The sequence below is a fragment of the Halichoerus grypus genome, chromosome 14, assembly GCF_964656455.1.
Source record: "Halichoerus grypus chromosome 14, mHalGry1.hap1.1, whole genome shotgun sequence".
NCBI lineage: Eukaryota > Metazoa > Chordata > Mammalia > Carnivora > Phocidae > Halichoerus > Halichoerus grypus.
Window position 1 is genome coordinate 91,532,793 of NC_135725.1, and position 27,063 is coordinate 91,559,855.

Sequence of the window (27,063 nt, forward strand, 5' to 3'; positions counted from 1 at the left end):
ATTAAGGTGCATAAAAGTAAAGGACCAGCTCTAGCTTAACCAACACACACACACACACACCCCTCCCTCATACATAAATGCATGCACACAACTCACACACACACACTTCCACTGATCATATGTATGATTTATACAGGTTGCAAAAAAAAAAAAAAAAAAAAGAAAAGAAAAAAGAAAAACCAAAACAATAACAAAGAACTATAAAAACCAGAAAGGACATTTTGCTTTACTTAGTGTGTCTCACACCTCTCCCCATCTGTCTGTGCGGCCCTCTCCATGCTCCGTCAGCACGTGGAAGGGCACATGAGGCAGACAGGGAGTCAAGCCGGTAAGTTGGCAAAAGCCACCTGCCACCGGCCTCAAGAAGCAGCATGTGGCCGTCCCAGCAAAGTTAACTTTCCCCCGTTTCTGGAACCGTGGGGACTAAAGGCATTTGGGGAGTGTCCCATCAGTCTGGAGATGTAACTGGAGATAGGGAACCCGGGCCCCAGCCCTGTCCCAGCACCTAGGCAGGAAAACTGTTTGCTCAAGGGGGTGGGGATGGGCGGCTCAGGGGGGCGGACAAGTCCTTTGATCCACCTTCACCCCTTCTCTTTTTAAGAACCAGCTCTGCAACTCTCCCAAAAGGGAGGCTTTCTGGGCCTGGGGGCCCTGATAGAAGGGGCAGCTCGCTGCTCCAGGGGCACCTCCCCAAGACCTAAAGATGTAAGGGCAGGCACCCAGCAGCGGTCCCCAGGGCAGCAGGTCCTGACTCCTCACTCCTTTGCCCGCTGTCACCTCCCCAAGGGGCATCTTCTTTGCTTTCCTTTGGTGGTAGAGGGGTCACCAGGGACTAGGCGGGAGTGAGGAGGGGAGTGGGGGGTTGCTGGCCGACTTCCCCTGATTAAGATCCCAGATGTGCAACCTCCAGGCTCCTTCTGGGACCCTTGGGAAGTCAGACCCTAACTTGGGCTCCCATGCCCAATCTGCAGTGAGGGGGAAGGTGGAGGGCGGGTCCTCTGGGCGGGTGGACGAGATGGCCACAGTCTTGGGCGCCCCGATCTGGCTGGATTGGAAGTTCAGTCTCCACCCAGAAGAGGAGCTCAGAACTCCTCCACGTAAAAGAAAAAGTTGGGCTGCGCTGCAACTTCTTGTTTTTTGGGGTTTTTTTTTTTAACCCAAAGTGATCAAACTCGGGGTCCCTCCAGTGTGGCTCCTGGGGGTGGGCCAGGTGCGGGCACCCGGGCGGGAAGAGTCGGGGGCCCGGGGGTGGGGGGGAGCCGCGGGGCGCGTCCGCGCGCACTCGCCGGGAGACGGGCGCCGCCCCCGCCCCGCGCCCGCGCCCGCGCCGGCCCCGGGCCAGCCCCTTCCTCGCCGCGACTCGCCCGCTGGCCCCACCCCCTCGCCCGCGGCGCCCAGTGGGAGGCGGGGGCCGGCCCGGCCGAGCGCGGCGCCGCGCTCTGATTTGCTGCGGGCGCGGGGGATCGACAGCCTCGGCGGGTGCCTTCCAGGAGAGAGGGAGGGAGGAAAAGGGGGGAAAAGCGCAGGGCGCCCAAGGCGAGGTCGGCACTCCCCGTCCCCGCGGCTGGCGCAGGACCTCACTCGAGCGGAGCGCCCACGGGGAGCGGGTCGCGGGGCGGCGGCGGCGAGGAGGCGGCGAGAAGGAGTCGGAGGAGGCGAGGAGGCGAGGGCTGCGAGCCGAGTGGGGTCCCGGCCGCCCCGCGGGCCAAGGTCGACCCCCCGCCCGTGGGCGAGCGCGCCAGCCGGCCCCCTGCCCGAGAGCCACCGCCACAAAGAGAACGCCGGCGCCAGCTCCCCATGACTTCCTAAAGCGCGCGGTCCCCGCCGAGTCCGCTCCCTCCCGGGCCGTGGCCCGCGCCCCCGTGCGTCCCCGCGCGCCCCGACCCGCGCCCCGCCGGCATGGACGTCCACACCCGCTGGAAAGCGCGCAGCGCGCCGCGCCCGGGCGCCCCGCTGCTGTCCCCGCCGCTGCTGCTGCTGCTGCTGCTGTGGGCGCCGCCTCTGAGCCGCGCAGGTAAGGCGCTCGGGCGCGGGGGCGGCTGTCATCCCCGGTCCCCGCCGGCCTCCCTGGCGCGGTCCCCGGGCTCGGGGACGGCGCGGGCTGTCTCTCCGACTGCCAGCCTTGGGCGCCGGGGCGGGAGACGCGCCAGCACGGTACCCCGCGCGCCAAAGGGCCGGCCGGGTGGGGCTGTCGCGCGCGCCAAGGAAGGACCTCGCGTTGGAACAGCCAGAGGGGCTGTCCACGAGGCCGGCAAACTTTGTCCCGAAACTTAGCTTCTCCCACATCACTCGCGCCCGGCCGCAGAACTTCCTCTCCTGAAAACTGGGAAGGGTCGCCCCCTAGAGTCACAGCCCGTCAATTCCGGCCGGGCTCCTGGGGTGAGAGGACACTGGCCACCGGTGGGGGGGAAATCCCAGAAGCTTGAGCCCCCAAGCCCTGTTCTCCCCCTGCCCCCCAGGCCCACTCCAGGCTGGGTCTCTGCTTTCCTAGGAGTCCTGCAATCCTGGCCACTAAGTGTTCCGTGATCCTGGGGAGCCCAGGAGGCAGGTAGACCAGCCCTGCTCCTAATCCCACCCCCAAACCTCCTGACCCCCTGGGAGGCAGGTTTTTTTTTTTTTTTTTTTGGTTTGCCTCCCAGAGATGGGGTTCGCGGAGCAGAGCCGGGAGATGGTGGTGGAGGTCAGGCTGAGTGGCTCAGATGGTGCCCACATGGGGTACTCCTCCTGCTAGAGGTCTCACTTGGAAGGAGCCCTCTCTCATGGGGAGTCTTACAGCTCCCCGCTCCCTCCAACTCAGCCTCCTGATGGGACAGTGGATTCTAAGCATCACCTTGGTGGTTACCTGTGGGATGGGTCTTCACATCGCCTCAGACATCAGAGGCCCCAGAAAACCCCCTGAGTCCCCATTAACAGGCAGGAAGACAAGGCTCAGAGCTGCGGGTGTGAGGTCAGGGAAAGTGAGGGGCACAGGGGTGGGGCGGTGGGCTCAGCTGGACCAGCTGGCCCAAGGGCTCCACTGCCCGCCCCCTTCTCTCCTCCACTTTGTAATTTGAAGCCATGTGGGAAGAATCACTTTCCATGTTCCGCTTGCCAATTAAGATACTCTTTCCCTTTTTCCTGGCATGATGGGTGTGTGGTGGGCCAAAGGGGATGAGCAGGAGTCAGGGTGTCCAGCCAACATGGGGCTGGGGGAGACAAAGGGTGCCTCGCCTAGCTCTGGGGACCTGGTGTCATATCCCCGGGCTGCCAGCAGCATTCCCAAGATCCTGGGCTAACTGACTCTGCGTTTGTCCCTGAGGATCAGTTGAAGGTGGAGGACAGTCGTGGTCTCCAGGAAAGTGGTCTGCAGTCCGTTGGGGGATGTGGTCAGGGGGCCCCATGGTGGCCTTAGCCCTGTCCTGCTCCTCAGATGGGCTTTCCCCAGGAACATGGGAGGGAACCCTTCAGGGGAGTCTGCACCCCAAAAAGCTGGGGCTGGGTGCTGCCTGGGGAGCATGCCTTTGGCAGTTTTGTGTTGGGCTCTGCCCCTGCGGTCCCTGCCCCCTCTCCGAGCCCCTCTTCCCCGAGGGCGAGGGCAAGGGCGAGGGCAGCCCCTTGGAAGCAGACGCGTGGCAGAAGGGCTGAGGAATTGCACATTTGGCTTTTGTCAGAAAGACAGTTAGAAAGCATGTGAAGAAGTCACTTTTCTGAGCGGGTTCCCAGACGTGTCACCACCTCCCGGGGTGAGGCCGGTTTTGAAGTCCAGGGCAGGGCCGCACGGGGCCAGAGGGGGCGGCTGGGCACCCCAGATGCGGGAGGTGGGAGCCTGTTCTTCTCTCCATTTTGGGACTCGCCAGATGTTTTCCGAGTTTTCTCTGAACATGGCTCTTTTTTCCTACCTTCTCCTTGGCCAAGTGTGTGAAGGAATGAAAAGTAAGATTGCATTTGGGGCCGGTTAACGTTGTAAGGGGCGGAGGAGAGTATGTGAAATGAAACATGACCCCAATATTTGGAAATTGAGGTCATCTCCTCGGCCTGGCATTGGGTGACTCCGCTCACGTGACTGCTTCTTGCAATAATTTTGTGGGAAGAGTTGTCCAAGTTTTGTGGGGCCTGACAGATATGAAATGGTTAAATTTCCTCTGACTCAATCAAGTTGGCTGGAAAGACACCCTTTTCCATCCTTCCCCCTTCCCCTCCTCCCCAGAAGAGAACAGTCAGTGGGAGGAGTTCAGGAGCCCGCTTGGCTCGGCGGAGCCCTCTCCCTCATCTGGTCCAGATTTCAGTGGCTGGAGGGGCTGGAGCTGCGGTCACTGCCCAGCGGCTGTGACCAGCCGGCAGCGGCCGCGGGCAGGAGTGCCTTCCCTGGGGCCGGAGCACAGAGTGCCTTCTCCTGGGATGCCGCTCCGGGGCTGTTTCTGGGGTGCTGGCCAGAGCCTGCCCCGTTACCCCACCCTGCAGATATTTCTGGACAGGCACCGAGGCCGCGCCCTTAGCCCCGCACAGCTGATGCCCGTCTGCCCCGCCCCTGCCTTCTGGCCGTCTGGCCCCGCCTCCTCCCTGGATCGCAGACACTGTTGGGTGGAGCCCAGGGGAGGCGGGGAGCAGATGCCCACTGACCCCCGCCCCCCACTTAATAACAGGACAGCAGAGGCCAGACTAGCGCTGAGCCCCTGAGGTCAGGGATGAGTCACCCCCACCCCTGAGGCACTGGGGTCGAGCCCACACTGGAGCCCTGGGGTTGCATTTAAGGAGCAAGGCAGGGTCCTTCCCCCGGGAGACCCTGGCACCTGGTAACCATGGTAATGGATGTGCTGGCATCTGCCTGGACACATCTGAGGAACCCCAGATTTTGGGTCTGTCTGACCTCTGCTTCTGGCATGGCCATGCCTCAGTGCCTCAGACTTGGGGGGGTCAGTGGGGGGGATACCTCTTCACCTCCATTTATCAGCTCTCCGTGGGAGGGCCCTGGTGCCCCAAGCAGCAGTGCGGGGGAGGGTCCTGCCGCCTGTGGCCCCAGGGTGAGGGCCCTGTTGCTTTTGCTCCCCCCTCCCTCCACTCCTTCCTTCCTTCCTTCCTTCCTTCCTTCCTTCCTTCCTTCCTTCCTTCCTTCCTCTTCCTTCCTCTCTCCCTCCTCCCTCCCTCACCCTTCCTCCCTCCCTCCACCCCTTCCTTCCTTCCTCCCTCCCTTCCTTCTTCCTTCCTTCCTACCTTCCTACCTCCTTCTCTCCCACTCTCCTCCCTCCCTCCCCCTTCCTCCCCTTCCTCCCTCCCTCTCCTCTTCCTCCTGCCACCCCTTCCTTCCTTCTTTCCTGCCTCCACCCCGTTTCCTTCCTCCCTTCTTTCCTTCCTTCTTTCCTTCCTTCCTCCCTCCCTCCCCCTCTCTCTCTCCCCCTACTCCCCCTTCCCTTCCTCTCCTTCCTCCCCCCTCCTTCCTTTTTCACTGGAATGCCTTTGAGAGGGACCAGATTGACTGCAGTCTCCACTCTCCTGGTCTTTCTCTTTAGCTGGCCCTTCACTCATCCTCAAGACCTGGCTGGACCCTGGAGGCATTTGCCTTCTACCCAGGCTGACCTGGAGGGTTATGGGAGGACAGAGGTGAAGGGGGCGGGGCTCCTCACTGCAGGAACTCTAAGTCTTCTGGGGAGGGGGGGACGGGTTTGTTTCACTCTTCATTTTTGTGCCAAGTGTCACGTGTCACTTTACATGGTCTGGGAGGGCTGGCCCCATTGGGGAGATCTGGAGAAGCTTCCTGGAGGAGGTGATACTAAACTTGGTCTTTTCTGCCTCTTCTTCCCCTTCCTTAGCAGGTGCCCTCCTCCACCTCTGGCTTTACCCTTGTCTGCCCTTCCTTCTTGGCAGGACATTCCAAACTCTGCTCTGGTGTTCGGTGTTCTCTGGGGCTGCTTCCCTTGGCTGGAAAGCCCCTCATTAACTCGGTTGGCAGGGCGCCCCCAGCTCCGCTTGTCCTGGGAGGGCTGTGCCAGCAGAAGTGGCTGCAGTGAGACAGAGGGGGTCTCTGCGGGGTGGGGGGGGATGAATGGAGACCTGGGGGCTTCTTTAACCCTCTCTGCCCCTGCATGCAAGGCTGGTGCACCAGAGCCATTGGATGAGTTCTGCAGACAAACTGACAGCCTTGGCTGGGGGTGGGGGTCTTCTGGCCACGACTTTGGGTTCCTGTGCTGGGGGACAGGCAGTTAGGAGTGGGAAGGGATATCTGGTGGCTGAACCCCAGGGCAGCATGGACAGTTGCGGGGTCAGTGCTTCTGAGACCCACTCGGGTGGCTGGTCTGGGCCAGTCACCCTGCCTCATCTTTCCTGTCTGGAAAATGGGGAGAGTTGCTTTGAGGGGTGGTTGTGTGGGATGCCTGATGTAGAGTGAGCCCCTGAGTAAGGGAGGACATGCCATGGCTGCTTTTCAGGCTGGTATTTTTGCAAAAGGAACAGAGCATGGTGTTACCCGCGCCCCCCCCCCCCCCCCCCCCCCCGCCGGGCCATCCCAGAAGCAGCCCAGGAGAGGGAGGTGTGGCTGTCTTAGGAGGCACCGTCCCTGGAGGGCTCTGTCACCCACAGGCTGGGTCAGTGTGGGCCCTCGTGTGCTCTTCATCACCTCCTGGACCGTTTGCACGGATCATGAGACAACATATGTGAACACACTTAACAAGCCCCTTGGAGGGGCGGGCACACACTTGTGTTTCTGAGCGTACCTGTCGGTGCAAGGGCATGCCTGTGATGTGCAGATTTGTCTGTGTGTGTAGGTGGGTGTACGTGTGCCTGTGTTTACATGGTTTCCCGAGGCCCTTCTGTGTTTGAGGGGCCCCGGGGCAAGGTGACATTGTTCTCCTTACCATGAGCGCCCCCCCCCCCCCCGCCGGAGATGAACTGTGGCCATGCATGGAGCCTGCTGGGAAACCACGAGGTGGGGGTCCTTCATCAGGGCTATCAGGGTCCTGCTGGGACTGATCCTTTGACGAGATGTTTCTACTCACAGGAGGGCGGAGATGTGATACTGTACTCTCTCTGTTCCCCCTTATTTGGGTTCCCCCATAGAAGCTACTCTGGTGTCCACACTCTGCCAAATGTCCCTTCTAAGATCTCTGGCCTGTCTCGGCTCACAGGGATCCTGAGATCCTGAAGGTGGAGCTGGCTTTGGCCCTTCTTGAAGGCAGACCTACCCCTGCTGGGGGCACGGCATGGGGAACCCCGTGTGGGTGATGCCCAGGGCGGCCATACCCCGGCTCCACTCCTACCAACTGTGCATTTAGCACCACCGGGCTTCAGTTTCCCTATTTTTAAGGAGGGGGTGATGATCCTAAGTCCTGCAGGATTCTTTGTGGGGGTTCAGTGGATAATGTGTGCAGAGCTCAGAGTGAGCCCAGTTACCACCTATTCTCCTTCCCAGACCCCGAGGCAGCAGGTATGGGGTCTGGAGCCGAGTTCCCGGCCCTGCTCGCTGGCTGGCTGCATGAGCGGCTCCCTCTCTCTCCCGTGGACGGTCACACTAGCGCCTGCCTCGTGGGAGAAACAGAAGTGGTGACCCAGAAAATGTCCCCTGGTGGGTTTATTAGACCACTTGCCGGGACTCCTGTGGTGTTGAGGCTGGGCGTGGAGGTCGCTCCCTTTCCTCCTCGGGCCACCCCCACTTTACAAGGAGCAACTGGAGTTCAGAGATGGGAACGGATCTGCCCACATCCCACCTCAAGGACTCTGGTCTTCTGCCTCCGAGACGTGACCGGGAGTGATGGCTGGTGCGCTGGACGTGTTGGTGCTGGGGGTGCACTGGTGGGGGCTTTGCCCGCTCAGATGCTGTGTTGGCACCCGTGCCAGCCCAGGTGGCTGGAGAGCCATTTATGGGACGAACGAATGCAGGGTTGGCTGTGAGTGGGTGTGTGTGGCTGGTGGTGTGGGTCACGGGGGTCACACAATCTGAGGCACCAGCCCATCAGCTTTGACTCACCCAGTCGTTTTCTGGCAGATCCCCAACCTAAGTCGTAACCCCACATTAGAAGTAAATGTCGCCATTCTTTGGTGACTCAGGCTCAAGAAATGGAACCACAGTCTGACCCAGATTCTCCAAAATTTTATCCTACAGAGCTCCAGGCGGCGCTGCAATGTCTCTGTGCGTGAGCTGGAGGGTCCCTTTGTTTTGTTTGCAGCCCCTGTTTTCGGCTGGAGGACGGCCCTGTCTGGCTTGGGCTTCCCCACCCGCACCTTGGCAATAGGGATCCTGATGACTTCTTTATTATTTTACTGAATGCCCCCAAATGCCGTCAGAATGTGTGCATGCAGCACAGGGATTTACACGTTAAAACTCTGAGCCTGAATTGGAAAAATAGCGATCTCACCATGACAGAGAGTGAGCGCTTTAATGTAACTGGAAGGTGGGAAGCAATCGTCTTCCATTCTGCCGCGGGTGACGGAGAGGGGCAGCGGGCAGCTCCGGTGGCCGCTCCTCTGGTAGAGGGGTCAGAGGGACCCTCACAGAGGCTGGCCCCTGCCTGGAGAGGTGTGGCGCTTATGCCCGAAGTGTTGGGGGACCTCCAGCGCGACTCAGATCTGTGCCGGGCACCGGGCGGCAAGTGCACGGGGGAGCAATAGGTGAGGGTCCCGACCGCATGGGAGCTTCTGGGGCAGTCGGGGAATCAGACTCCCGCCCCGGTGATTGTGTCCAGTGAAGCACAAAGTGGGAGGTAGTGAGTGGAACAATCACCAGCAGGTAGGGCGTGCCAATGGCCAATCAGAGGGGAGGCACCTACCAGCCCCGTGGAGCGCTGGCCAATCAGAAGGAAGGCACCTACCAGCCCCATGGAGCACTGGCCAATCAGAGGGGAGGCACCTACCAGCCCCATGGAGCCCTGGCCAATCAGAGAGGAGGCACCTACCAGTCCCATGGAGCTCTGGCCAATCAGAAGGGAGGCACCTTCCAGCCCGCATGGGGTGCTGGCCAATCAGAGGGGAGGCACCTTCCAGCCATGCTGGTGTGGGACCATCACAGATGCTGGTGTGGGTTGCCATTCTCCAAGCCAGGCGAGGGGGCCTTGGCAGCGTGGGGCTTTGTTTCTGTCCTTGCGCTGGAGAGCGAGGTCCGCGTCCTGCCCACCGTGGGTAGTCTGGGAGCCTTGGCCTGTCTCCTTCATCTGATACTGGGCTGCTCACTTCCCGCCGCGCTGCGCCTCGCTGAACGTCAAGGCCCTCTTGGGGAGGACAGCCAGGCGGCTGTGCACCCAGCGGGCCCCGGGTCAGCTGGGTGGGTTCCTGGAGCTGGGCGTGGGGAGAGCCGGGAGCCCAGAGCCCTGCACAGGGGCCGTGCAGTGAGATGCGGACAAGGAAGGGCCGCCTCTCAGCCCCGGAGCTCGGTTGGGTTGCAGGAAGCCTGAGCCTCACCTCTCACATCCTCCAGGTCTGCGGGGAGAAGTGACTGGGACCTCTTTCCTGCGGGGTTTCTTCCTTGCTTTTCCCTGTTCCTTGTTCTCTGGAGACAGCGTGCAGTGCTGGGGGGAGCTGCAGCTTGCTCCTGGGGAGGGAGGCGGAGGAGGTGGTCTCTGGTACCAGCGCCCCGAGGAGACACTGCTGTCCTTCTGAGGAGACAGTAACGCGTCCCAGCTGGTTTTATGCAGAGGAGGGAGGGACGGTGTCTTCCAGTGCCTCTCAGACTGAAAATGCTCGCACCAGAGGGCAGGAGTGGCCAGCCCTTTCTAGGATGGAAGATCAGCAACAGGATTTCCAAATGGAATTATTTTCTAGGGAATTAGTTTGTTATTCAGGTTCATAGTTTAGATAAGGACCCTTTAGCTCAGAAATTACTGCTTGGACAGTGGCTACATTTCCCTGAACGCAGGGAACCTGTGGGGCCTCCTGGGCACCCGGTGTGGTGGGGCCGGCATGGGGGGCACAAGCAGCGAGCCCCGGGAAGGAGCTGGAGTTAGCCCAGAGCGGGAGGGTGTGGGGGAGGCCGGGGCTCTCTCAGGGTCATCCTCCCTCCCCTGAACAGGTAAGCTGCAGGTTTCGGCATGAATGGTGGTGGTAGGGGGGCACCTACGAGGGGAGAAGGGCCAGGAAGGAAAAGGGGGAGGCAGGGGCTCCCCATCCCTGTGTCTGCCCTACTTTCTTCGGGGTGGCCTCACCTTCAAGAAGCAGTGATCAGGGGAAATTTCAAAGGTAGCACAGCAACTCCCCACAATGCATGTGGGGTCACCCAGTGTCTGCCCACAGCTAACCTCATGCCATCCAGCCCTACCCACTCCCCTCCACCCGGGGACTGTGCCACTGACCCCTGATGTCTGGTCACAATCAGCTGGAGACTCTGCCCAGCACATTCAGCGCGAGTCCTTCCCTCTCTGGACCGTGTCTGTGTGGGAGGGAGGATGAGCTTCCCCATCTGAGGGACCCAGAGATGAGCTCAGAGTTCAGCGTCCTGGGCCAGAGAGCTGTAGCGCCGCACATTGCCAGGCTCCTAGCTCCCCTGGGAGCTGGGAGGGCAGGGCGCCTGCATCTTGCCTCTGCCGAGTGCCTGGGCTCCACACCGAGGAGCACCTCTTTGTGTCTCAGTTTCCCCATCTGTGAAATGGGCATAGAGACAGTGCCTGTCTCAGAAGCCTGCTGGAAGGACTGGAGGAACTCGCACAGGATGTGCCTAAGGACCGTCACAGCGCTGGCTCTCACAGTCATGACTGTGGCGTGTCCAGTGCAGGACGAGTATGGGGCCTCCATGTAGGTAGATAGGGGGGGAACTCATTCAGGCCTCGGCGCTGAGCCGCTTGGGACTTGCTAAGGTGCCACAGGAGAGAAGGCAGCACCCTTCTGTGTCCCCTTTAGACCAAGAAAGATGTGGGCCAGGCTTATGGGGCAGCCTCTGGGCTCCCACCTGCTCCAGGCCCTGATGGGATACTCCTGAGACAGGACACTGGGTGTGCTGTTCATGCATAGCTCTGTGTCCCCGGGGCACTCAGGCTGCTGGGGCCAAAGAGCTGAGGACGGTGTGCGGCCAGGCGTGGCTCGGCCTGAAGGCTGTGGCTGAGGACCGCAGGGAGACCAGAGGCCCCAGCCAGCTGCATGTGCAGTCACCTCATCTGGAGCAGGCTTCCCCCACCCCTCAGGGATGTCCCGGCCCCAAGGGCTGGTCCCGAGACAGCAGCTTTGCCAGCATTTTGCAGAAGGCTGGAGCTCCCTGGGTCTGGGGCCCTGGCCTCGTTGCCTGGTGTTTTCTGGGGTTGACTGGGAGCAAAGGAGGTGGGTGAGCAAGTCCGGTTTCCTGTGAGGTGGGGCTCTGAGTGGGCTCAGCCAGGGACCCCTGAGGACGAGAGCAGGAGGTGGAGCCCGGGGCCGGACCCCGTCCCTCCTGCAGCCCACCACTCCTTTGACTTTTGAAAGGGAAGTTCAGAAGATGAGGGTGGGAAGCACTGATGAGTCAGCACACAGGGAAGAGGACAGCGGCTTCGGAGGCCAAGAGAGCAGGGTGTGGACCCTGGCTGTGTGACCTCTGGTGCTTTACTGGTCCTCTCTGATCCGAGTCAGCGTATCTCCAAACCACAGGCAATGGCAGCACGCAGAAAGGCGGCTGGGGGATTCGCGCTGGTGCCCTGTGTGTGGATACAGAGCCCTTCGCGGGGTGTCCTACCTCCTGCATTCGGGGCAGCAGGACAGACAGACTCACATCAGTACCAGTAACGTCTGTGCTCAGGTTGTCCCTGTAGTTACTAGCATGTCGTAATAATACTGTATATCGCTGTTGCTATTTTGTGCCCTGGCAGAGCTCAGGGAGCCACGAGTCAGTCATCGGGGGAAAGTGGGGACAAAGCTTCTGCGTGCGAGTTCAGGGCTCAGCTGGACCAGAGAGGCAGCTGACCAGTTAGTGCAGACGGCCCAGCTAGTGATGGAGGGGCGAATCCAGGAGGGGTCGGGGTGCATTTGACAGATAATACTCCCTGGGGGGCTCTGCTGTGCAAGCTTCTGCACTGGATACAGGGGAGCTACTTCGGTGGGGGGGGCCCGACAGCAGACAGGCCCAGGCTCCTGGGGAAGGAACTGGATGTCTTACTGGGAGTCAGTGGTCTGCCCTCTGGCCTTGGGGTGGTTTTGCTGATGAACCCACTCAGAACTGGAGGGCTTGGGGCTTCCTGGGGTCGAAGGCTGCTGAGAAGTGGGGGGGCCAGACCCCTGGGGCAGGCTTTGTTGCCTGCTGTCCTGTGGCTGGGAGGGGAACCCCGTGGTCTTGGATCTCTACCATCGGGGGGATGGTGTGCGAACCTGGCAGATTCGTCCTGGGACTCGCAACCTGGAGGATCTCAGGTGTGTCCCAGGGTTCCTTCTGTCCCGGGCAGGTTTGATGGCCGCTGTTTGCCGGGCCCCTCTGGTGGCTGACGGCACCCGGGGTGGAAAGTGCCAGAACCCAGCCTCCAGAGCCCTGCTTGCCACAAAACACCTTTATAAGGGCTTTCCAACTTCTCAAAGCTTCCTTGCTCACCAGAAATATAGTGAACGCTGCTTCAAAGTGGAGACACTCCCCATTTTCCTCACTTCACGGCTTCCCATTGTGTCCGTGCCACCAGGACCTGCCTGGGGAGAGGAGCCCGCTGGGGGCAGTGCAGGCCAGGACCGAGTGGGGCCCCCCAGCTCCGAATCAGCCCGTCCTGACCCTCCCTGCAGCGCCCTGGGCCCCTCCGTGGGGACAGGCTCCCACCTCCCCTTCCTGGGCCTGTCCCATTACAAACAGCAGCCTGGCCCTGGGATGCTGTTGTCCAGAGGCTGGAAGGCACACAGTGGGGGGTTCTTCTCCCCTGAGAGGGCTGGGGACACGGGGACAGGCTGTTTAGCTTGACTGGTCTCTAGGTTCTCGGGCCTGCCCCCCCATTTCTTTGGGCCGCAGGTCCGCTGGGGGGCAGTCAGGCTCTGGGCCGGGGGGGATTCTCAGCACCCCACAGGCCTCTCCTGGTGAACGGACGTAAGCGCAGCAGGAGGGAGGTGCGCTTGCTTGCGAAGTTTCTCTGAAGGTAAAGAGTGAGATTCTCTACGACTTTTCTTCCTTTTGTGCGCCGTTTTGTTGGGATGACATCCTTCCAAGGTGAAAGGTCTCACCTCCATTCTACAGGCCAGAAGACTGAGGCCCACAGAAGCCTGGCCACTAGTAAGTGGCAGAGTCGTGGCCTCTAAAATAGGTCTCCGTTATGGGAATCTGATTTTGTGCAGCCTCTTGGGAACAGGCCCCAGCGTGAGGAGGCAGAGTTCAGAGGGCAGACTTCATGGTGGGGGAGGTGGGACTTGGCTGCCTCCTTCCTCTCCAGGACCTTCATCCCTGCAGCAGGGGACTGGCGGGGGGACATTGGGGAAGCCTGGTGGCCACCGCGGATGACCTCTCTGCCTGTCATCTGTCTCCCCAGGCCCTGGCGCGTTCAGGAGGAACTAGGTCCTGGGCCCCCGACGTCCTCCCCATACCTCCTGGATGGCCCTGTGTTGGGCCCTGGGGAGAGTGTTTGTAGGAGGGGGTGAACTGCCCCGGTCTGAGTCAGTTTTTCCACGTCAGCGGGAAGGAAAGAACGGGGAGAGGATTATAGCCAGGTAGGTCTTGCCTGCTTCCTATCAGCCGACACATGATGAAAGAGGAGTGTGGGCGTCTGTGCCAGTAAGCCAAATGTTGTCAAAGATAAGGGTGGGCTCGCCTCAAGCAGTCTTCCCTCTGAGGGCCGTGTGGGGGGTCGAGCAGCCCCTCCGATGTCCTAAGAGTTAAGCTGGTGCGGCCTAGCCGCGGCCTCTCCTTGGCTGGGAAGCTGAGCAAGGACCTGACCCACATCTTTAAACTATCAACATTTCAGTAAAGGAAACTAAAAAGCCCCGGAGAGCCAATGCCCCAAGGCCTGATTGCTGAGCCCGCCCTTTATCTTACTAGCACATTGCCTAGGATGGATCCAAAAAGCCAGGGAGAGAGTGCAGGCTTGCCAAGGACCAGGATCAACTGGGTTCTCTTCAGATGGGTCATGAGTCCTAGAGAATTGTTCAGTCCCTCAGAAACTTTGCTGCTTGGGTAGCACACCCATCCCGCATGCGCCGGCCAGATGGCTTTGACTTGGAAAAGTTCAGGGAATCTCAATTTATTTGAAACCAAGGGAGTTGGGCGTACAGTGTGTATGTGGTCCCGGGCAGGTCTCGTGGGGGGCCACGTCTGGAGGCGGAGAAGTCCACAGGGCAGGCGGTGGGGGAGCAAGGCCCATGTTCACGGCCACTGTCATGAAGACCCAAACTTCAAGGCCAAGTATGGGGGTGCTTCACCCAGAGTCCCTGCTCGACACGCGGAGACCCAGGCGGGGCTGGGGTGGCTGGTGCTGCCCCTCTCCTGGTGTGCCCTCGATCCTCTGTGCCTCAGTTTCTCCACGTGCACAATGGCGCTGAGGATGCCGCCCTCACAGGTCGGTGCTGACAGTTTCAGGGGGCTCGGTGTAGAGCGGGGAAAGCAGGCGGGGTGTCTGGACCTGGTGGCCTCGCGCAGTGCGTGTGGCGGAGGAGGGGCTCCGTGTGCTTGTGGCCTTGAACGCAGAGCCCGTCACAGACTCAGGGTGTTGGCTGATGTGTTGTGAGCTGGCGTTCCGAGGACGGTGGGCAGGCGTGAAGGGACCTGGGCTGTTCTGGGGGAGGAGGGGACCGTGCTGGATGGCAGAGGCGGGGATGTGGGGTGCGATACCCCTGCAGGGGCTAGGGGAGAGAGGAGGTGGAGGATTTGGGATTCGGTCATGCAGGTGTGGAAGAACACCTCCTCTGGGCGCTGGATCCGAGTCTCCGCAGGCTCGTCCCACAGAGACATCCATCTGCGCTCGGCCAGTGCCAGCATGCTTCACGCAGCAGTCCGACCATCCCAGGTCTCTTGAGGTCGCCCCCAGCAGATGACCAGTTTGTGGCAGGGCGTGTGCGTGCGCGGGTGCGCAGGCGTGAGCACCGTCCCGGGAGCACAGAGCTGGCTGGTGCCCCGAATGCGTCCTGTGTGCCGAGGGCTGTACGCTCAGCATTGCTTGCTTCAGCCAACAACCCCGGGGGGTCGGCACTGGGGGGATGGGTCTGGCGACTCAGCTAACAAGGAGCAGACCTGAGATTTGAACATGGCTCTGAGCACTCCAGACCACCTCCTCCTGCCGAACCCCCTCCTGCTTTGTCTTCTGGATAATCTCCCAGCTGTCACCCGGCCCCTTAGCTGCCATCTCTCCAGATGACCCTCTCCAGCCCTGTTCACCTCAGACTCCTTTAATTCCCAGTAAATAACTTCCAGAAACCCTGTCAGCCCTGTTTTGGAATTCCTTACATGCTGTCAGCTCTGCCTGCCCTTCTCCAGACCACTTCTTCTCTTCTGGGCACGTACCTCGCACCGCTTCTGTTCTGTGGGCCTTCTAGGTGGGTGATGGGGTCGCTCCTGTCGCCGTAAGGGTACCACCTCCTGCTTCCCTACCCCGCACGTGCAGCCCAGGATCACGGGCGCGGCGCTCCAAACCACCTCCCCCGGGCGGCTACTTCTGCAGAGCCTGGGCTGGCTCCTCTGGGTCCAGCTCTCGGCTCTCCTGCTCCAGCCCTCCCCGTGCTGCATTTAAGCCCCAACAAAAGCACTGGGCTCCAGGCAATGAGCCTTTCTCCATAAACATTGAAACCTGGTCAATATCTTGGCAAGAAAATAAAAACGAAAATCCTCCGAAGAGGGGTAGTCTGGTGTTTTTCCAGTCCCTTATTAAAATATTTCCTGATCTGATTTCTGCAGCAGTATAAACAGCCAGTGAGTAACTGCTCCCCAGAACGGCCGAGACACCGTGCTGTTCTGGGCAGCCCATCTCTGGGGTATGTCAGGCTCAAGGCACGCACATTTTTCTCGGACGACTCATGCTGGCTCTCCCTCTTGCTGCCCCTTCCTCCCCACTGTGGCTTCCCAGTGCCTGGCGAAACTCTGGGCTGCTGTGTCCGCCCAGCCAGGCCCAGCTGTGCAGGCTTAGCTCCCTCTCAGCGCCCTCCCCAGACTGGCTCGGTGCACAATGCTGTGTGCCCAGGGCCCCCCGGGGATGCGCCCCTTCCATGGGCCCTGGGACGGGGTGGGGGGAGTGAGCACCAAGGGGGAGAGCGGTCGGGCTGGAAGAGCTTCCAGGAGTCCCTCTCCACCCTCATGTCCCGTGGCCCCAGGGCCCTCACGTCCTTTTGGTGCCGCGGTCCCGGCCTCGGCTGTCACAGCGCTCGAAGGAGGGGGCACTGTGGCAGCTGCCCATTTGGATGGGCGAGAGATGACTCTCACAGAACCTTCTGGCTCAGACATGGTTCCCTGGATCTGGCATTAATCACGTCTCTGCTGGGCCACGACCTCTGTGTCCAAGTGTGTAACCGAGCTCCGGGGCTGTGAGTGAGGGCTGTGTGCCTCAGCGTTGAAGGCACTGTGCACAGCTCTGCCCAGGGCGGGGGGCTGAAGACAAGCCCTTCCTAAAATGCAGGTCGGCGTTTACTGAGCACCTCGGTCTGTGCACTGCGGATTGGACACAGCGCCCCTTGAAGGGCACACGGCCTGGCCCTGGGGGGGAGGGGGTGGACCTGGGCTCCCAGTCCCGTGGGTCAGTGCACGGTGACCCCTGGCTTGCCTCCCTTGTGCTGCCCTGTCCTGACACCCCAGGAGAGGAAGGACAGTGCCTGTGGGGTGCTGGGGACACAGGGGGTCAGAAGTCAGTTGGGGACCCCCGCTGGTGGACTGGGCTGGGCCAGGACCAGGCTGGCCCCTGATCCGCCTGGCTCCGTGTCCCCCTCCACGTCCTTCCCCAGCCCTCCTGGGTTTGCGCACAGTGGCTCTGAGGGCATGTTGGGGCCAGGCTGCTGGTTTGCCCAGAGTCGGGACTTGGGGGTGAGCTCGTGCTGCCCAGGGCGTCCAGGGGACATGTGCAGATGCCCAGAGGAGAGGCGGGGCCAGGAGGTGTGGGGGGAGCCCCCACCAGGCCGGGTGGGGAGGGGTGCGCGTCTCTTAAAGGTCTTCCCCCTCTCCTCTTCTTTCTGTAATTATGTATGTTTTTAATTTTTTTTATTTTTTTATTTTTTTAATGTAATTATGTATGTTTTTTAATGAAAAAGGATACATTTTTCATTATAGTCATTTTGGAAAACACAGAAAGTATAGAGAAGACAATAAAAATCACCCATAACCCCCAAACTCAAACTCCACTGGGTCTGAGCACGAAGAGTAAGGGACGGAGGGAAGCACATGGTGACTGGCCTGGAAATGAGGGTGCAGTCCACGCAGCGGGGAGGCCTCGCCCCCACCCAGTGTCCTCTCCCTGAAGGGGGCGGCCGTGGGGTGCCAGCACAGCTCCTCTGCACTTTCTCCCTTCGCTTTATAAGGACAGCATGCTGTTCTTCGTCATGACTGCTGTAGAAAGCCTGACTCACTTCTAGTGTCTCCTGTGATTGGAAGTTGGGTCATTTCCATTTTTGATATTGTAAGTGCCCGGGCATTCCTGAGGCATGCATGCCTCGGATTTTGCCTGAGCTGCTTCCATCTCAGACACTGGGGTGTCCTCTCTCGGGCTGCCCTGTGGGGGGGGGGGGGGGGCAGGGGGGAGGAGCATGCCCTGGGGGCTGGGCCAGTGAGGGGGGCCGGGCCAGCAGAGCCCCGCCCCCGCCCCATGTGGGCTGTGAGGGGGCCGGGCCAGCAGAGCCCCGCCCCCGCCCCATGTGGGTTGTGAGGGGGCCGGGCCAGCAGAGCCCCGCCCCCGCCCCACGTGGGCTGTGAGGGGGCCGGGCCAGCAGAGCCCCGCCCCCGCCCCACGTGGGCTGTGAGGGGGCCGGGCCAGCAGAGCCCCGCCCCCGCCCCATGTGAGCTGTGAGGGGGGCTGGGCCAGCAGAGCCCCTCCCCCGCCCCTGGGGGGGCTGGGCAGCCTGTGCTTTGTGGCCTTTGAGGCGCAGCACCCATAGGAATTCAGGGTTTGATAAAGGCAGCATTCACGTTGGCTGGGAAAGAAAGGATTAGTCACTGAAATGGGCTGGGAGAGCGAAGACACCATCTGGGAAAGAGAAGCTAGACCCTGCCTTCCTCCTGCACCAAAATGCTTTCCAGATGGATCAAAGATGGGAACTTCGCAAATGAAACCATAGAGCTACCAGAAGAAATCGTGGGAGACTGGGTGTCACAACCTGGGGGTGGGGAGGCCGTTCCCAGTACGACAGAAACCCCAGAAGTTAGAAAAGAAAAAGAAGTTTTACTCCACAAAAGTCAAAGAGTTTTTCTCAGGCCAAAGCAAAACCAAAAACAACCAACAAGCATAAAAAGAAAAGGAATATGAATATGGATCACAGAGAAGGGATTGATAAGCTGTAATATTTAAAACTCCTGTAAATCAGTAAGAAAAGGCCAGGAACCACACTCCCCCCACCCTCCCCCCGAAATGGACAAAAGACGTGCATTGTTCTTAGGAAACAAAATATAGACAGTTGTAAATGCATGAGAGGAGGCTTACTCCCTGGAAAGGAACACAGGTGAAAGCCCAGGGAGACACCCCCTCCCCCCACCTGGCCAGGTGAGCAAAGACCGAACACCGACAACACGCATTGTTGCCTCCAGGCAGTGAGGGGCAGTGGGTGTTCTCCTAGGTAGCCCCTCGATGACAGGCAGAGGCAATCTCTCTCCAAATATTCAAACATTAAAATGCACGTGCTCTTGGACCTGGCCGCTCAGCCGGGTCTTGGAATTTGCCCTAACGGAACGCACACACGTGTGTGCGGACACCTGTAGGGCTGGGCAGCACCGTCTGGAAGAGCAAATGATGGAAGTGACCCGGTCCCGTCATCAGAGCCATCGGATAAGAACGTTCTGCAGCAACTAAGAGAAAGGGGCTTTCTTGGCTTTGCGTTTCCTGAAAGGGATTGGTCTCCCCGATACGTTAATAAAGGGAAGCAGGTGAAGAATGCTTCCCGTGGTGTGAGCTCATCTCTATGAAAAGGAAAATCACACACATCTCGGCTTGTGTACGCGTAGGTGATGAGGATGCCCACACGAGCGTTGGGACTGGTGGTGTTTGCCCGAGTGGGCGGCTGGGTGCGCGGCATCCTGTGAGGTGGGCGACCGGCGGGCTTGCAGGAGCACGTGGGTGGCTGCGAAGTGGGCAGTGTGTCGCTGACCGAGAGGCGCGACAGGGAGGTGCGGGCTGGCTGCTCGGGGAGCCTCGGGCTTTCCTGCTGGCAGGCAGCTGCTTTGGGCTGGAATGCCTTAGTCAATGAAAAAAGTCTGTGGTTAAAAAAAAGGAAAGAAACAAGCTATTCAGGAAGGGACCGAGCAGACGACTGTGCATATAATAGTGATCTTCTGATGGTAGGCACACGTGCTCACAGAGCCGAAGTTGTCCTCCATGACCCCCATCCACGCATTGTGCAGGTGGGGAAACTGAGGCTGGTCCATACTTCACTAGAGTCACACAGCAAGTTGGGGGCAGAGTCCATAGACGTTGTCGGTTTTAATCCTCTGAGGGAGGTGCTGATGATGCATTCATTTGGTAAACACGAAGGAATTGCCCAGCACGGCGCAGCTGAGCACGGGGTCTGGGATTCAGCCGGCCCTGTGGCTTCCCCAGCATGGCACACCACGGTGGGTGGCGCCTCGCCTGTTGTATGCCCACCTGGGGGCTGAAGGCTCGCGCATCGTACCTTCTGCGCAGGTGGCAGCGCTCAAGCTGTGAATGGCACCTGCCCCCAGACCATCCTGCAGACGCGGGTTGGGGGGCCCCTCACAGGTCAGCAGGAAAAAACCAGAGGGCCGTGGACATGACAGCTTTGACATGGGAAGGGTTCTGTGCGATCGTGTTGGAGCTCAGCATGTGGTGGTGTGGTGGTGGGTGTGGCCCTTGACCTCCGACCCCGTGAGCACCGTCCTGGCTGGGTGGTCACTCACTGCATCATCTCCCCGCGCTCCCAGGCCAGGGCAGGGCACAGTCTTTCCGAGGCTGTCCAGCAGCAGAGCCACCTGCTGTCACTAGGTTTGCCCCTTTCCACATTGCAAGTCACAAGGGTCCTTGGAGTCTCGCTTGCCAGCTCTCTGCTCACCCACCTCCTGGAAAGCCAGCCTGGGCATGATGCTTTGAGGGTCCCTCCCCTGGTGAGTCAGGTGTCAGATGACACCAGGGAGTCCTCTGCCCTAGAAAAGCTGACGTCCCCGCTTGTGCCCTAGGGCCCTTCATGTCTTGTTTCTACAAGATCGCTGCTGGGAGGTAAATCTTGGCCCCTAAACCTCAGCCACTATTATTCTCACAGGGGGGTTGGTCTGTCCTGGTGGAGCACAGCACTGTGGGGGGAAGGAGCTGAGGTCCCCCCTTGTTTACTCGTCTGAGAGTGTTATGGGCGTGCCAGGCACGTGGGCTCTTCATGGCTCCAAATGCCCAACACTAAAGCATGGATGGGCTCCCTGCCCCTGAGCCCCACATCCTGGACCGTCACGGGAGTGTGTGATAGGTCTGTTGGTTGAACCATGGGAGAGTGCCATGTTGTGGGCCAAAATGGTCCAGCAGCCATTTCGCATGGTGTAATCTGCTACTCCAAGAGTGAGAACAGAGGAGGGCCACCGGTCCAGCGTGGGGGCCTAAGGACGCCGTTCTAGAGGTGGCAATGTCTAAATTGAGGTCTATGAGATGAGTGGGGATTCACCAGGAGTGGTGGTTGGGGCAACAGGAGGATTCCAGCTGCAGGGAAACAGGATGTGCAGTCCCGTGATGCTGTGTGACCTTGGTCCTTGAGTCTGGGGTCTGGCGTGACTGGAGAATGGCATGAACAGAGTGGCAGAAGAGGGAGCGTCAAGAGATGAAGCTTTGGTGCCTATATTCAGTTTACATAGGCAAAGGTGTATTGCTGTCTTTATCCACCCATTCATCCATCTGCACATCCACCCACCCAGTGTACCCACACACCCGTCCATCCACCTACTCATCCATGCCATTAACCCACCCACTCATCCCCCTATCCATCCAGACCCTGAACCCATTCCACCATTCACACATCCATCCAGACCATCAACATTCTGCCACCCACCCATCCATCCAGACCCTAAACCCATTCCACCACTCACTCATCCATCCAGACCATCAACACATTCCTCCACCCACCCACCCATCCAGACCATCAACCCATTCCTCCACCCACCCACCCATCCAGACCATCAACCCATTCCTCCACCCACCCACCCACCCATCCAGACCATCAACCCATTCCTCCACCTACCCACCCATCCAGATCATCAATCTATTCTACCACCCACCCACCCAACCAGACCCTAAACTGATTCTTCCACCCACCCATCCGTCCAGACCATCAACCCATTCCTCCACCCACCCACCCATCCAGACCATTAACCCATTCCACCACCCACCCACCCATCTAGACCCTAAACCGATTCTTCCACCCACCCATCCATTCAGACCATCAACCCATTCCACCACCCACCCACCCACCCAGACCATCAACCCATTCCTCCACCCACCCACCTATCCAGATCATCAAACCATTCCACCCCCCACCCACCCATCCAGACCCTAAACCCATTCCACCACCCACACATCCATCCAGACCATCAACCCATTCCATCACTCAACCCATCCATCCAGACCATCAACCCATTCCTCCACCCACCTATCCATCCAGGCTATCAACCATTCCACCACCTACCCACCCATCCAGACCACAAATCCGTCTATCCACCCACTGATCCAGGCCATGAATCCACCCCCCACCCCCATCCCTTCTTCCGTCATGATGTTGGGCTGCTCCCTCCACCACACCATGTTCCACTTTAGTGTCAGGGTGGTATGACCCTGCAGACTTCCACACTCACACTGGGGCTCCTTGAGGGGGAGGAAAGGCTGACTCACTTCAGCTTCTGAGTGCTTACTTAGCAAAGGACCAGGCACAACCAGATTCTCAGGCTGTGTGTGTTGGCTTGAACTGAGAGACAGGATATTTGCGGCTGCAGCCGCGGCACACAGTGCGGCCAGGATAATAATGAGGTGCTGACCGTGCCTCAGGATTTCACCGAGGAGGGGGGCCCATGGCCTAGCCCCTGGTCTGGCTGGGGAAGTGGGAGGTAAACGGGCTCTCAGCAGAGACGGGACAAGGACGGGGAAAGCCGTGTGGCTGATGGTAAAATGTCAGAGAAACACTGTCTAGGGAACAGGGAGGTAGAGAGTCCATGTTTCAGGATGTCTGTTTGTAGATTCAGAAATTCTACTAATTCCCCAAATACCTTTGTTAACTTTTCTTGACTATAAAAGTAAAGCATACTTATCACAGCAAATTTGGGAAATATAAAACTGCCTTTTTCTTTTCTAGTCTGTCTTAGTCTGTTCAGGCTGCTATAACAAAATACCACAGACTGGGTGGCTTATAACCCACAGAAGTTTAGTTCTCATGGTTCTGGATCCTGGGAAGTCCAAGGTCAAGAGCCAGCATGGTTGGGGGAGGATGCTTCTTCCGGTTCATAGCCTTTGCCTTCTTGCTGTGTCCTCATGTGGTGGAAGGGGCGAGGGTGCTCTCTGGAGCCACCATAGGAATTTGGGGGGACACAAGCATTTAGTAGCACTGCCCTCACGCTTTCCCCTTTCCCTGGCTGAGCGCAGGTAGAAACAGCTTTGCACCCTTGGTCACAGACACTTCCCATGTCATTACTAACTGTAAATATCCCCATGGCCACTGGTCATTCACTGTATGCTTGCACTGGAGTTTACCTCTCTGCTCCCCTTGAGTTGGACTTGTCTTGTTTCCAATTGTTTGCTGTTATAAATAACACCTGGATGAACATCTTTCTGGTAAATCCTTTCTGCCTCTCATTATTTCCTCGGGGTGGATTCCTAGACGCTGACTCACGGCATCAGAACACAGGAATGTTTTAAAGCCCTTTTATTGCAGATGTCATTCCAGCCAACAGCAGATGCTTGTTGCTGGAGCTACTGTGCCCTGGGCGGCATTATCCCCAGGTACCAACCCCAGGTGGGCCCGTGTAATAGAGCGGGACTACCTGCCCTCCGGGAGCCGGTCACTGTCCCCCTCGTGCTTCTGGGGGACAGCGGGGCGCTGTCATGTAAGGTCCGGGACTTGGCTGGGCTGCCTAGGTCTTTAGGGTTTGGGTTTCCTCATCTGGAGAACAGAGCAGTACTTCCTACCCCACGGCGTTGCCCTCAGAAGTGGGTTATTAATAACACTTATGACTCACGTGCATCCAGAGCTTGAGATGTTTCCTCCTACTTAGAAGACATAAGGGAATCTTCTGGGACCAAATGGACAATCAGTAGATGCTCACTGTGTCCCCTGTGCTCCCCTTCCTCTCTCTGGCAGTCTGTGCATTTGCTGAGTCCCTGCTGTGGCCCACTGAGGAGATGGTGATATCAGGCCCTGCTGATTGTAGGGTTCCCGGGTTCCCTCCCCACCAGTCCGTCACATGCAATGAGTGTGCACTGGAGCCCCGGTGAGGGGGGCGGGCTGGAGCTGGTGTCTGGGGTGCCACAGGGGTGGGTGGGAAAGTGGGCTAGCCTGGGCAGGGACAGGCTGAGGGGTGAAGGGAAGGGCCCGCTTTCATTTGGGCAGTATCCTCGCTGGATCCTTGCGGATGAACCATCCAGTAGTGAAAGTGGGTTCTGCACAGCCCTGTCCACTCCTGTACTTTGCCAGTGTCTGGGGCTGCTGACTGAGCCTGTGGGCATGGAATCTGCAGTGGTGGGGGCAGGGTTTGGAACTCTACTTCATCAACCCTCCCAGGGAGTTCAGCGGGATTGGTGGTGTAGACTCAGGGGCAATGGCTGTGCAGGCCCGTTCTGAGTTCTGCCACCAGTTCATGATGCCTCCTTCAGGGGAGCTGAGCGGTTTTGCACAGTTCTGTGCTCATTTTGTGTCCATGTGGCTGGTTTTGAGTCATAGTTAGAGTGTTCTGAAGACTTGCTTGGCTCTAGTGATTGAAAAATACCTTCTGGTCCTGGGCGAAGTGACATAACATATTTCTCCAAAGGTCAGAGTGACCCAATGCAATATTCTTTTACTTGGATCACATAATTGAATAACATAATTTCAGCACCGGAGACCTAGAACCAACAAAACGGCACCGGGATCCTTCCGCGGCTGTGCTCTGGAAGCTGTTCCATCTGGGCCTTGTGAGGAGCATTCAGGCGGGTGTGCCGGCCTTGACTGGACAGACGCTGGCTTAAATTTGTAACAGGAAATATTCATCTTAACTTCACTTATCACATTGTTTGCTTTGTGACATAATAGGTGTGACACCATCTCCAAGGGCTAATTTTCCTCTGTTTCTAAAGTTGTCTCTTCCAACGAGAATTTCAAGACAGATACCAACCAGTGTCAGTGCTGGAAAACCAGTGAGTCAGCAGACACACTTGCCTTCTGTCCACATTTCAGTCCGGAAGGGCAGGGGTGAGCTGGACTCAGGCCTTACCAAGGGGGGCCCTGTGAGGATGTGTGGTGTGGGGTGGCCCACTCCAAATGTCAGACTCGGGAGATGTCACATCCCTGGGAAGTGCAAACACAGTTTTGTTTAATGAAGTTAAAAATTGCCCACCATCAAGGCAATGGTGAAAAGATCTGTGACAGTCCTGCAGGTTTAGTTTTAGGTGGACATGGGGAGAGGACAATTATTTAATCATAATGCCATTTCCTGTGGGACACTAATTGGCATTTATTATTCCATTGATTTGTTATAAAAGCAATACCCACCCCAATCATAGAAATGTGAAAAGCTACTAAACAGTATAAAGAGGAAAATAAAAATGAACCATAATCCCTTCCTTGTTTACACCATGATCCTGGTGATGGTTTCTATTCATGCAGCCAAATAAATTACCAGCTGAACATTTTGATGTATTTATTTTCCAGTATTTGTTCCATGCCTGCATTTACAAAATTGGGACTGCAGGCCACTTTGTAATAATTTTCAACTTAAAATATGCATAAATCTCAGTAAATGAGGAGTAAAAGGGAATTCCCTCCACCTGATAAAAGACATTGATGTAAAATCTATATACTGAATTCTCTCCCCCCCTGGGGTCAGGGACAAGGCGAGGACATCTGCTTCCACCATGCCTGTTCAACATTGTGTGGTGATCCTAGACAGTGCAATAAGGCAAGAAAAGGAAATACAAGGCATGTATATTGGGAAGGGAGAAGTGAAATTGTCTTTACTTGCAGACCACATGATTGTCAACACATTAAAAATTCTAAAGACTTTACAAAAGAATCTTCCAGAAGTAATAAGTAAATTTAGTGTCACAGGAGCCAAAGTCAATACAAAAAGTCACTTAGTATGTCTAGAGCGTAGAGATGAACAGTTGGACATAGAAATTTAAGCAGCCACTATATGGGGCAACCAAATATGAAACACTTAGAGATATATTTGACAAGATAATTGTGCCCTGGAAATTGTAATACATTGCTTAGAGGTATTAAAGAAGGTCTGAAGAGTTGGAGAGGTATACCATGCTCATGGACAAGAAGATTTAATATTGTGAAGGTATCATTTTCCCCCAAAACTGATCTACAGATTCAGTGCAATGCCAGTTAAAATCCCAGTAGGCATTTTAGAAAAGTAGACATGGACAAGATGATCCTGAAATGTATATGGAAAGGCAAAGGACTTAAAATAACAAAAAGAATTTTGAAGAAGAAGAATTTAGAGGACTCCTCTTATGTGAGTGTAGGACTTACTATAAAACTCTCATGATCAAAACATTCTGGTGTTGACATAAAGATAGACATGCAGAGAAAGGAAACAGAAGAGAGTCTATAAGTGGCCACACTCCTATATGATTTTTGACAATGGTGCTAAGAAATTTTAGTGGTGAGAGGGTAGTCTTTATGGACAGATGGTGCTGGAACAATTAGACATCCGTTTGCAAAAAAAATAAACCTGGACGCTTTACTTCAAATCATACATAAAAATTAGGATGGATCATAGATGCAAGTGTAAGATTTAAAACTATAAAGAATACAACAAGAAAGAAGACCCTTTTTAAAAAATCTTGAGTTAGGCAAAGATTTCTCAGAAAGTACACAAAAAGTATGAACCATAAAAAAAATTTGACACATTGGACTTGATCTAATTAAAAGCTTCTGCTCTTCAAAAGACACTGTTAAGAAAATGGGAAGGTAAGCCACAGATTGGAGTAAAATGTTTGCAAAACACATATGTGATAAACACATCTAGAAGAGATAAAGGAATGTTATATAGCTCAACAGTGAAAAGATAAATGACCCAATTTAAAGCTGGGCAGAAGAGTCGAACAGACAGTTCATCAAAAAAGATGTATGAATGGTGCATTTGCATATGGGAAGATGCTTCACAGCTGCAGTCAACAGGGAAATGCAAATGAAAACCACAAGCAGGTACCAGGGCACACACACAAGCATTGGCCAGGATGTGGAGAAACTGTCGTACAGTATCGGGGGGAATGCAAGCTGGTGCAGCCACTTGGGAGGACAGTTTGGCAGGTTTTGATAAAGTCAATCATACTTACCAGAGGACGCAGCAATTCCACTCCTACGCATTTACCCAAGAGACATGAAAACCTATGTCTGTGGAAAGACACACGTGTGAATGTTCACATGCTGCTTTATTACCCCAAACTGGGAACAACACAAGTGCCCACCAGTGCGGAGATGGTGAAGCATATTGTGGTTGACCTGTGCAGTGGAGTCCTTCACAGCAATAGTCAGAGTGGGCACATGAGCTATGCGGGTACAGAGGGTTATGTTAAGTGGAAGACGCAGACACAAAAGACCATATGTGATATGATTCTATTCGCATGGCATTCAAGAAAGGGCAAAACTATAGAAAAAAAGATGAGAAAATAGATGCCAGAGGCTGGGGGTGGAAGAGGGACACAAGGGGCTTTTTGAGGTGATGGAAATGTTTTCTATTGTGACGGTGGTGGGTGGTCAGAAGACCACACATCAGTCAGACTCCTGGGCTGTATACTTAAAAAGAATGAGTTTTAAAGAATGAATTTTACTGCATGCAAATTATACCTCCAAAACCCTAACTTAAACAAAAAAAGTGGGGCATCTGGGTGGTTCAGTGGGTTAAGCATCTTCCTTTGGCTCAGGTCATGATCC

The 27,063-nt window shown here is 57.1% G+C and overlaps 1 protein-coding gene across 3 annotated transcripts in view; it reads left to right on the plus strand.

Moving 5' to 3' along the window:
- The first annotated feature begins 1,473 nt into the window (after window positions 1–1,473).
- COL5A1 (collagen type V alpha 1 chain) overlaps window positions 1,474–27,063 on the plus strand; it is a 155,916-nt gene continuing 130,326 nt past the window's right edge. For 2 of the 3 annotated variants that reach the window (XR_004922416.2, XM_036108705.2), the window contains exon 1: window positions 1,475–2,014. Coding sequence is in view for 2 of the 3 variants with exons in the window: in XM_036108705.2 (XP_035964598.2) it covers window positions 1,900–2,014 (115 nt within the window). In the remaining variant the exon portion in view is untranslated. Of the gene's footprint in view, window positions 2,015–27,063 lie in introns of all 3 variants that reach the window. The other variant, XM_036108711.2, reaches the window with a different exon arrangement.